The sequence below is a fragment of the Trypanosoma conorhini genome, assembly GCF_003719485.1.
Source record: "Trypanosoma conorhini strain 025E chromosome Unknown Tco_14.4_contig_00171, whole genome shotgun sequence".
NCBI lineage: Eukaryota > Euglenozoa > Kinetoplastea > Trypanosomatida > Trypanosomatidae > Trypanosoma > Trypanosoma conorhini.
Window position 1 is genome coordinate 1 of NW_021704253.1, and position 10,638 is coordinate 10,638.

The window sequence follows — 10,638 nt, forward strand, 5'->3', positions numbered from 1 at the left end:
ACTATGAGAACTTCTTCGCTTGTTATTTTGTATTATTTTGACATTCAATCCTCATCCATAATTTCCAACAAATCGCCGCCCTTCGCCGAGAGCTGCACAGTTGCACTGTCCACACGCAGGCCGTCCATAATATTAAACAACTCCTTGTTTTGCGACTCCACATCGGTTTTGGTCATCCGCGTCAAAGGCCTCGTGGAAGACGCCGGTGGGCCCCCCGACGTCCCCGCGGCGCCCCCACCCACTCTCGCGCCGGCTCCACGGCCATCCAAACCATCCTCGTCCATGTCGTCAAAGAGGCTCAGCTTAAACGTTTGCTGCGGGGCAGGCTGCCCACATCCCACAAGCCGCGATAAATGGTTCAACTCTCCCGTCACCGCACTCGTGGTCTCCGGCGACGGGGCCGCCGCGGGCGACGTCGTCCTCGTGGTCGTCGAAGGCAATGGCGATATCTTTGCTTCCGTATGCGTCGAGTCCGCGTGCTGACTTGGGGCGTACATATTTGTCCCATTCTTCGTCATCCGCGTTGCTGGGTTCATCGGGTCCCAGGTGCCAGGCGGCACCGACGGCGGGTGGCGTAGTGCGGCGTCTTGATGCTCAAACACCGTTGACGCTTCCAGTTTCCCGCCTTTGAAGTAACGGATGCTGCCAGGCGGCTCGCAGGCGGAGAGCGGTGGAAGGGCGTAGTCTGCAGGCAAGAAAAACTGCCCAGTTTTCGATTGCATGCCCTCGTTGATGAGCACCGAGATGAGCGTGTTGCGGCCGACAAAGAAGTTCAGTAGCTCCTTACGAATCTCCGCCAGGTCTCCATGCGAGAGCTGGCTGCAGAAAGCCTCCAGCATGACAAAGACGGGGCAAAGCCTCGCCTGGGCCAGCGGCGTAAGGAGTCGCTCCAGCTCCTCCAGGTGTGTCCACGTCATCTCCACCAGTTCCAGCGGATGGCGCAGGGTGAAGAGCTGGTACTTCATCCCCATTGCCATCAGCTCAAACAGCTTGTTCATGGACACGGGAGAGAGGTGCATAATGGACGTTTCTGCCAACGACTTGAATACCTCCTTCACCGCCGCGTAGGAGTAGAGCGGCTGTGGGCGGAAGAGCTCTGCCAGGAACTCTGGACTAAACATATGCGTCACGACATCATTCATCACCATCTCGGCCTTTTCCTGCTCAACCTTCTGGGCAATGAGGCGGGTGTGGAGAATGAAGCCCATCTCCGCCCCGCAGCCGAGAATCAGAAACGGCAGTGCGCCAGCCGTCATCTCCCCTGCCTCTAGCGCTGTGCTTCTCTGGCCGTCCGTGATATCTCCGCTGCTTCCCCACGGTGGCCTGCGCAGCAAACAGGAAAAAAAAAGGCAATGTATACTTTTATATATATATATATAAATATAAACGTATACTCAATGCGCGAGCCCCAAAGTAGACTAGAGAAGGTGACTGTAACGCCGGCTGGTGGCCGCTCTCTACGCCTGCAGACTACGAGGAAGAAAGGAAGGAAGAAGGGACATAACACCTAAGAAAAAAAAAAGCACACAGGAAACTTCAGTGGCATTCTGACACACACCCCACCTCCTTTTTTTTTTTTCTCTCAGTCTCCCGGTGGTTGTGGAGGAGGGATGTTTGTGCATTGGCGCCCATCACGCACACGCGCCTGCCAGTGGTGGCAGAAAGTGGAGGGCCAAAAGCAAAGCCGCCAGTGCGTGGTGAATTCAGGTGTACACAGTTAAACGCTTAGGGGTTACTTTTTCCCTTCCATGCACGACGCTTCACATCCCCCCCTCCCCCAATTAACACTTACGTCTACTTTCTTACACACGCCTACACACACACACACACACACACAGGGAGAAACACACAACACCACACACTTCCCCCTCCGTCTTTCCAGCGTAAGGACAAACAAAGAGGAAGAAAAACAAAATAAAATGAAAAATGCGACTGTCACCCCTTTAGCTGCGTCGAGTTTTCTTCGATCGCTTGAACGCGCGCTGCAGGCCAGTGGCACTCCCCACCCCACTCTTCGTCCCCTGCAGCGAGGACTTGGCGTCCCGCAGCAGTGTGGAGTCCACGTTGATCGGGCGTCGCACCTTTTTCTCCACTGAAAGTCCAACGAGTTGGCCATCGTTGTCGTAAATCTCACGGGCATCCTCATCCGGCTCCTCCGCGGCCTCGGCCTCGTTGCTTGCCTCCGTCCCATTCGTTCCTGGCGCCTTCAGCTTCTGCAGCCGCGTGAAGTGCTCCACGATGCGGGAGACAGCCTTCTGCAAGAAGGCTCTCAGTTGCTGAGGCGGCACGCCAGCAAATGCCGTCTGCTGGGCCACCTGCTCCACCGTCTGGCACTGCAAACCCACCGCCAGCAGTACAGCCGCTTGGGCGTGTGACAGCACGACGCCCTCGGCGCCGTCCGGCAAGCGATGCAGCCGGGATTCAAAGTAAAGCCTCGCCACGGCAGGCAGCAGATCCAAGACCTGCCCACCCTCCACAAAGGCGGTAGCGTTCAGCTTCAGCCGCTTCATGTCATTGCTGCTAAAGATCCGCTCCAGCTCGGGCCAGGTGCACTGCACCTGGCCACCCACGCGAACAGTGTGTTCGGCAGCCCGGGAAAGGTCCGTGACGGCGGCCAGCTTTTGTGGGTCATTCACGTCAATGTCCTTCAGGATGCTCAACGCCAACTCCGTTGGAAGCTGGCGAAAGGGCATGGCGAGTAGTGGAATAAACCGCCGGCGGAACTCCGCTCGCAGCAGCGCGAGGTCCAAGCCAATTGGACGCACCATCACACAGCTATGCTCGCCTGTCAGTTCATTCGCGGCGTGGCGCAGGTACAAAGGCTCATAGCCGGCTCGCCGCCAAAAATTAAACAGCGGCGTCGTCACACCAAAGCTCACGCCAAGGTAATCAATCACCTCATATGGGCGCTCAAGCAGCGGGGTAAGCAGGGTCGGAATACGCTTTCGCGGCTGAATAATGGAACTGACGGCGTCATCTTCCACCACGTCAGCCCCGTTGACCTCCTGCGGCAAAGAGGAAGACGCGGGGGCCGCACGAAGGGAAATGGAACCGCTGTAATACTCCTGCAGCAGCGCCAGTGCACGCGACCCGTACCCGGAACGCTGCAGCTCGGGGTTGGTGGCGATGCGCACGATGCGCAGCCCAGCAAGTTTGGCAAAGCCCTCCTCAAGATAGCACTGTGACAAGGTGTAGGGAATGAGGTCGCCCGCGGGCCGCAGACCGCGGCTAAGATTACTCTTGATCGCCTCGGATGTCACCTGCCCCTCCTCGCAGGCATGAATCACGCAAAAGACATCCGGAAGGCCATTCTTGGCGTCCACCGTCGCAGAACAGAGAAGGAACAAATGGTGTCCAGGGGCATCAGACATCAGCTGCAGGTCATTGGGCTGATTCTTGTAATGCGCCGCCACCAGCATGGCCACAATCGTCTGCAGCAGCTGTTCCGCAAGCGGGTGGTAGGAGAAAAGAGCGTCACGGTTCACGTAGTAGAGCTCACACTTGCTGGGATGCGGACACACCTTTACGCCGACAGGTCGTGCGGTCGCGTCGAGACAAAGTAGTTTGTTTAACCACAACTCGACTGGGTCGTTCGGGCCGTAGCGAATCGGATCCGTTAGCGAAATTTCGCGGAGAAAACGCCTGTCATCGGAACTCCCTGCAGCAGCAGCAGCCGCTGCCGCCGCCGCCGCCGTGGCACCCGTCCCCGCATCCGTGCCGCAATGCTTCCGCATATCTGCGACAAGCTTCATGGACAGGCTCCGCCCCGTCCCCTCATAGCCGGACACCGTCGAGGAAAGGAAGACGAGGTAGGGGCCCAACATTTGCTTTACAACCAGCAACGGAAGTGCGGCCGCCTCGTCAATGATGGCCAACTCCGCTTGGGCAAATTTTGAGGCGTCGTGCGGGGAAATGTATTGCACCGTCTGGCGATGCTCACGAAAGACGTTGAGGCGCACGATGCACTTGCTGAACTCCACATTCGTGCTTTGCATGGCCTCAAATTCGGTGCGCTCTGTGTACCCCAACTCCTTCAATCCTCGCACCACAAATTCAAAAAATGTTTGCAGGTTCTCCGGCGACGGGGCCGTGCAAAAGATGTTACTGTAGCCCTGGGCGAGTGCGCCAGCCGCAGCGAGGCCGAGTGCTGCGGACTTGCCACGGCCGCGACCCGCCGTCACAACACAGGTTGTGTTGAGCGACTTCTCCACAACAGTTTGCATCAGGGAGAGAACCGTTTTGCCCTGGTCAAGGGTTTGACAGACCGCCACCAGCGGTCCCACCTCACTGCTCCCACGAAGTCGATCTTTTAAGGCAAGTAAGTCCGCCTCGTGCTTCTGACGGCCTTGCAGCGCCAACTCCGCGTCGTAGCTGGCGGTGCGGGCATTCTCCACCGACCGCATCTTTGCAGTGATGGGAAGCACGTTTAAATCGTCATCGACGCAAAGCGCCGTATCACAATCCACTAGCGAGAGGAGAAAGCGTTCATTGAAGCGGGGCACAACATCCCGCAAGGCCTCTGTGCGGTACCGTGCGTGAACGTCCATAGCAATGGTGTAGAGCTGCTTTAGCGAGCGCATCGCACGGAACATTATGACCACAAGTCCCCCACCTCGCACCGTCTCCACGGTGCGCGCAAGTGTGTTGGGGGTGATGGCCTCAAAGTCCTGCAGCACGGCCATGCCAAAGGTCTGACCAAGAATCTTGTGCGTCTCCTTGTACTGACAGAAGCGAATGGAGGTTTGCGCCAGAAACGTCTGGAAAGCTTCCTTCGTGGCCTCGGTGGACATGCCACCCTTCACCTCCAGCCGCGCACGCTTCTCCTGCTTCTTGCTGCTCGTGGAGCCAAAATCCGGCTCCTTCTTCATGCACCACAGCATATTCACCTTGGCGCTGTGGTTGGCGTGTGAGACCATCTGGTGCAGGTTGACGATCTGATCCTTCCCGCGGTCACCCACGAGAAGCAGCAGAGCTCGGTGCTTCTTGTGCACCGCATTGTCGATGAGGTGGCGAACGCGATCGTCCACTTTGCGCTTAATCGTCACCCCTCTGGCGGCGTTGGAGCGGGCCGTTGACGCAGCCGAGGCGGAGGCGGACATTGCAGCCGTCGTAGGAGCAATGAACTTGTCTCTCCCTCTCCTGTTGCGTCGCCCCTCACTGCTGCCGCGATGCCCCTCCTACGCCGTGTGCTGCTCCTGCCGCCAACTCCCACTGCCCTCCAATTGTCCCGTCCCCACTCCCTTCACTTCGCTTAGTCGACGTCGTCTGCTTATTTATTCGTCTTACTGTTGTTGCTGCCTTTGTTTGTTTGTGTTAGGCCTGCGTTTTTTTTTCTTTTGCTCCTTTCCTCCGCCGCTCCTACGCGTTGAGGCACTTCCGCGAGCGCTCCCACCCTCTTCTTTTCATCCCACAGCGCGGCGCAGCAGGTGTGTGTGTGTGTTTGTGTGCCCAGCCACGGCCACGCACCGCGGCAAAGAAAGAAACAAAGTGACGCGGCAAAAAAAAAAAGAGGCGTACGTGGAGCAGCCAGAAGATGAGAGAAAAAGAGAGAGAGAGCAAGCGAGGGACGAAGTCCTCCACGAGCACGTCGAGGGGCGGCACCGGCGTCACGGCCGCCAGACGGCGCCCAGTCACGCAGCCGGGTAATGGTTCGTTTCACTTAAAGGCACAGTTGAAAACTCGATATAATTAAGGGTGGGGCAGCGGCGGAGGCGAGGGGAGGGTCATTCCGCACGGTCATGCGGAGAATTCAGCCTTGACACACTCGCAAGATTCATTGTGTCATGCACAAGCCTTGCCAGGTGGTCTTCCGTGGCGAGCTGCAGTGTAATGGGTATCTGCTCACGCCCGCACCGCTGGAAACAGGCGAAGGAATGCAGCTCACGGTAGGCAGACAGCACCACATGCCGGTTCGCCTTCTCGTGGTAGTAGCGAACACACAGTGCGCCGGCGTCCAACTGCAGTTGGTAGCGATCGTTAAACTGTGAACAGCAATGCGACTTCAGCTGGGCCACCGTCATGCCGGGGTATACCTGCAGCTTCGTCTCCACACTCCACCCCTCCGAGTTGTTGTAGTGAACAGCAACAATGAGCGGCGCGGCCTGTGCATGGCTGTCCGGGTCGCACGACGAAATCTCAAGTGGGCAATTCGGACTGCCATTAGTACGACTACCGTTGGGGTTTGAATTCCCGCGCGGCGTCAGCAGGAACGGCGGGGGCGGGGGCGGGAATACGAGAGAACTTTTACCGCCGACGTCCGGGAGAAATTCAGGCTGCATTGGTGTCACAGCCGCCGCCGCTGCCGCTGCCGCTAGGCTCTCCATGGACGCCACCACATACGACGGCGTACGGGCCGTGGGACTCGGAGGAGATGGCTGCGGTTGCCGCGGGGGGAGTGTGTTGGCGCCGGCGACCGACACCACCGGGGCGTCGCCGCCGTACGAGTCATCATCCCCAGACTCCGCCTCCTCCGTGGATTCATTCGTTTGGCTGTGGCGACTCACCTGCGCCGTCCGCCGTGCGTTCCTCAGGGCGCCGGCCTCCAGGCGAAACGCCGCCTCATTGAGCCTCCCCTGTAGCTCCTGCTGCCGCTGCTGCAGCGCAATGTTCTCGGCGAGAAGGGCCTGCTCTCGCCGTTGCGACGCCCGCAACGCCTCCTTCACGCGCTGCCGCCACAGCGCCCCCTTCGTCTCCATCTCCGCCAGCTTCCGCTGCAACTCGGCCACGCCGCCCCCGTCGCCTGACTGCAGCGCCTGGATCTCCGCCTCCCGCCGCCGCAGTTGCCGGCGGAGGACAACAACCTTCTCCGCCAGCTGCACCGCCACCTCGCTCCGCACCGCCTCTTCCTCCCGGAGGTCGTCCGCCGGCGTCCGGGGAGACGCAGTCAGCGCGCCGTGCGGCGGCAACGCCACAAGTTCCCCCGCGTCGCGTGGGGCACACGACGCAACTGCCGCCTCCGGCCGCGCACAGCCACTGTGGTCGTTACTAATCGCCATCCGCTTGGCACCGTCCCACGGCACACGCGCTCGTTCTCTCCCCCCTCCCCCGTCTCCAGAGCCGCGGCGATGCAGTGTGGAGGGCACAAATCCCGGCTGCCGTGAATGAAGCGGGAGCAAAAACGAGAGGGACGACCGTGCGGCAACGCAACAAAGAAAACGCTTGCGTTTTCCTTCGCCCCAGCCCCGGCCCCCGCACGCTGGACGCCGCCACGCCTCGTTTGTTATTCTTGATGTGTGTTTTGCCTTCCTTCCTCGTTTCCCTCGCTTTGGCTACGTGCGTGAGAGGGAGGGTTCGCAGAGCGCGCCGTAGCGGGGGAAAAATAAAAGAAGCCAGTCAAGAAGACGCCAACGAGAAGAGGTCAGTGAGGGATGGGCAGAGTACAGAAATGACCTGTACAGCCACACACGATTCCATCACAGACAAGAAGCCTACACACAACCCCTCCGCTCCTCCCGGTGCTTACGAGAGCATATGCATCCCAGGCAGAGAGAGAGGGGAGGGAGCGAGTGAGTGAGAGCAGCAAACCACACAAAGCAGGAGTTCGGGGAGGGGAAGCAGAGACAAAGTACATACGTGCCTCTTACTTCTCCTTGTTCCATCTTTTACTCCTCGTTTGCTTGCTTGCTTTTTTTTTTACGATTCCGGTCATGTTTTATTTGTTCCTTGTTGCCACTTATTCTTTCCCTACAACATTTTTAGCCTGAGTTAAACGCCGACTTTGCCTTCTGCAGGCCGCTGCGTAGCTGTGGTAGCAGCACCGACCGCAGCTTGTCGTAGTCCGCGGACTCGCGCATGTAGTCCTGCGCCGCCTCAATGACGGCCATTGTGTTGCTCAGCGTGTCATCCAACGCCGCCACCGCCCCGCGCTGCACATCCTCCCGGTCCTCGGATCCCGTGGTGGGGGCAATCGCCGCCGCCGCGAGGGCGTCAGCAGCCAGTTCGTGAAGACACTCGCAGGTGCGAGCAAAGCGGGTTTCATCCCGCTCCCACTGATCCTTCTGCTGACAGCAGCGCAGCTCCTTCAGGCGCATCTCGTACGCCCTCAAGGGGCCGTCCATGTAGCGCAGCAGTTTCGCCCCACAGGCGTAGATATCCGGGTCTGTTACAAAGAGGTCGGTGATGCGCTTAAACGTGTCTCGCATGCGCTGCTTGTAGCGGTCCACAATGCCCGCGTGCACCCGCTCCGCCTCCGCAGCTGCTGCTGCCGAGTTGCCGGACCCCAAAAACGCCTCGGGCATGTCGAGTTCGCTTCCCAGCGGAACGAGGTCACACACGTGCTGCTCGGCCTCCGCAGCACCGTCATCGTCCACCAGGGCGACGGAGGCGTGAGAGACCTCCGCCGCCTCCACGTGATCCCTAGAGCTGGCGGGGATGCGTCCCTCCATGTACGCAATGGCGTTGTCTACAAAGCGGTTCAGCGATTCCCGCTCCAGGCGCGTGTTGCGTTTCGCAATCTCCAGCAGGACGTTCAGCGCATTCGTCGTCTCTGTCACCTCCTTCAGCTCACAGCCAATGGAGAAGTAGTTTTGCCACATGCGCCAGTCACGACGGTTGTTGCGCAGCGCCTGACTCATGGCGTTAAACGCCGGCCGAAGCCTCCCGTCGCGCAGCAGCACCGAGGCAAGATTGTTCCACGCGTACGCGTCATTTGGCTGAATCTGGCAGACGCGCGTGAAGGCCTCCCCGCTGCGATCCCACTGCTCGAGCCGCATCGCGGCGTAGCCGAGCGAAAACCAGTCCCCGCCAAACACGGGATTCAGCCGCACGGCCTCATCAAAGTACTCCACCACCTTACTGTACTCCTCACGCTCGAGCGCCAGCCTCGCCAGGGCCCGCATCGGGGCCGCGGATCGGTGGTTCGACAACTCCCACGCCTTCCAGAGGTGCGAGACCTCGCGTGTCGCCTCTCCGAGCGCCACCCACAGCAAAGGGTTGCATGGATCAGTCTCAAGTAGCTCACGTGCGAGAGACTCCGCCCGTTTTCGCTTGTCCAGTGCCTTGCAGCACTTTATAATATTTTCCCAGTCCAACACCTGCTCATAGGCGTCAAGGGCCGTCTTAAAGAGGCTCTCTTCGTAGCAGAAGTCAGCATATTCGCTTTTTAGCTGCCAAATAGATGGGTATGCCACACTATAAAAGTAGTCGCTTTCCGTGCGGTGAAATGTCTTGCGTGTGGGGTCGCGTGCCGCGGTGAATTGATCCACCAACTCCGTCAGCTGCATAAAGGCCCGTTCCTGCACCCGATTGCGTCGACGCTCCAATCGGCTGCGCAGAAGGAGCGTCTGACACTGAATCATGAACGGTGCAGGAGCGGGGTCCACAATTAGTCGCTCCACGTACGTCTGCATGTGATGCTGCGTCAGCCCATGATAGGGGTTGGTGTTGCGAAGGTCAAGGCAGAGGGCGAGGATGAGGGCCTTGTCTAGCGGGTGCAGTGGCTGCAGCGGGGGCGCCGGCGTTTCTACGGACTCGCGCGGGCGGTCAAGAAGGTCATGGCCGTCCTCCTCTCCCATCACCACCCGCGGCGCATCGGTAACGGGTCGCGGGGTGAACGGCAGCGCACTCTGCGCGTTCATCACCATCTGCACAAGCTGCTGCTGCTGCCATCGGGTGCGCACGCCCAGCATGGCGCTCTCGGAGATGGTGAGACCGCTCTTGCGAACGGCCCGCCAGAACGTTTCGGCGGCGGTGTCACGTCGGTGGTAATAATTGTGCACATGGCCCACTTCGAGGAGGTGCTCAACACTGAGCTCGGCCTCCGGCAGCCCCAGGGCGGCGTCCACGCAGGCGGAAAGGTGAAGAAAGACGGAATGCGCCCGATGCTGCAGAACGAGTTGGTGACGCATGTGAACTCGCAGCCGCCAAACGGAATGATACGGCACGAGCGGTCGCCCACCACCCGGCGCCTTGCTGCAGACAATGGCTAGGGCGCACAGCAGCAGTGCACTCAGACGCAGACACGGGTGTGGCATTTCCCCATCACTCACAAGCAGCCGCTGCACGCAGCGCTCAAGCAGCGCATCCGCCATGGTGAAACGCTGCAGCACCGCCGATAACTCCTCCCGCTCTGCGGGCACCAACTCCCCACTGAAGTTTTCCGCATTGAAGAGGCGAAGCGCGAAGTCTACAGCCGGAGCAATGTCCTTTTCAATGTCCAACGCCTGTTCCTGCTGCAAATAGTCCTCCACAAGCTGGAAGTAGGCGCTCGCCGCCGTGGACGCGTCCTCGATGGACATCGTGACGCGGCCATCCCGCACGTGCCTCTCGTCAATGCCAACACTCGGCAGACGGAGCAGCAGCGCGGGAATGCTCTCCCCCATGATCCTCTTTTCTTTTTTTTTTGCTTTGCTTCGCAGGCCGACACCGGCGGCGAACAGCCTTGAAGTACCCCGGACTCGCACTGCGTCGGTGTCGCCGTAATTGTCGCACAGCCACACACGTGGCAAGGAGGGGATGGGGGGAGTCGAGGAGCAGACACGGAAGAAGAGTAAGTGCAGAGGCGACGCAGAGAGCCGCGCAGAGGAGTGTGACCCCCCCTCCTGCCGCTCGGCTGCCGCTGCCGAAGAAAAACAAAAAGTATATATATATATATCAAAAGGACCATCTTCACGCCGCCGCTGCATCCGCATGTGTGTGTTG

General features: G+C 59.5%; 4 protein-coding genes across 4 annotated transcripts, besides 7 other annotated features; all 4 read right to left on the reverse strand.

Annotated features, from left to right (window-relative positions):
* Nucleotides 1-44: 44 nt before the first annotated feature.
* On the reverse strand, nucleotides 45-1,256 carry Tco025E_03678 (organic solute carrier partner 1; the record flags this gene model as incomplete). The annotated part of the gene is made up of 1 exon (XM_029370596.1): nucleotides 45-1,256. The coding sequence occupies one exon, from the start codon at nucleotides 1,254-1,256 to the stop codon at nucleotides 45-47; it is 1,212 nt and encodes a 403-aa protein (XP_029229373.1).
* Nucleotides 1,257-1,352: 96 nt separating this feature from the next.
* Nucleotides 1,353-1,393: a microsatellite.
* An 82-nt stretch (nucleotides 1,394-1,475) lies between these two features.
* Nucleotides 1,476-1,497: a microsatellite.
* A 307-nt stretch (nucleotides 1,498-1,804) lies between these two features.
* Nucleotides 1,805-1,862: a microsatellite.
* A 33-nt stretch (nucleotides 1,863-1,895) lies between these two features.
* Nucleotides 1,896-1,927: a sequence feature (A-rich).
* Nucleotides 1,928-1,943: 16 nt separating this feature from the next.
* Nucleotides 1,944-5,099, reverse strand: Tco025E_03679 (nat10 protein; the record flags this gene model as incomplete). Its single annotated transcript, XM_029370597.1, has 1 exon — nucleotides 1,944-5,099. One exon carries the CDS (start codon nucleotides 5,097-5,099, stop codon nucleotides 1,944-1,946), a length of 3,156 nt encoding a protein of 1,051 aa, XP_029229374.1.
* A 327-nt stretch (nucleotides 5,100-5,426) lies between these two features.
* Nucleotides 5,427-5,447: a microsatellite.
* Nucleotides 5,448-5,528: 81 nt separating this feature from the next.
* Nucleotides 5,529-5,567: a sequence feature (GA-rich).
* Nucleotides 5,568-5,723: 156 nt separating this feature from the next.
* Nucleotides 5,724-6,995, reverse strand: Tco025E_03680 (uncharacterized protein; the record flags this gene model as incomplete). Its single annotated transcript, XM_029370598.1, has 1 exon — nucleotides 5,724-6,995. The coding sequence occupies one exon, from the start codon at nucleotides 6,993-6,995 to the stop codon at nucleotides 5,724-5,726; it is 1,272 nt and encodes a 423-aa protein (XP_029229375.1).
* A 488-nt stretch (nucleotides 6,996-7,483) lies between these two features.
* Nucleotides 7,484-7,516: a sequence feature (GA-rich).
* Nucleotides 7,517-7,694: 178 nt separating this feature from the next.
* On the reverse strand, nucleotides 7,695-10,319 carry Tco025E_03681 (tetratricopeptide repeat domain 27; the record flags this gene model as incomplete). The annotated part of the gene is made up of 1 exon (XM_029370599.1): nucleotides 7,695-10,319. The coding sequence occupies one exon, from the start codon at nucleotides 10,317-10,319 to the stop codon at nucleotides 7,695-7,697; it is 2,625 nt and encodes an 874-aa protein (XP_029229376.1).
* Nucleotides 10,320-10,638: the final 319 nt, after the last annotated feature.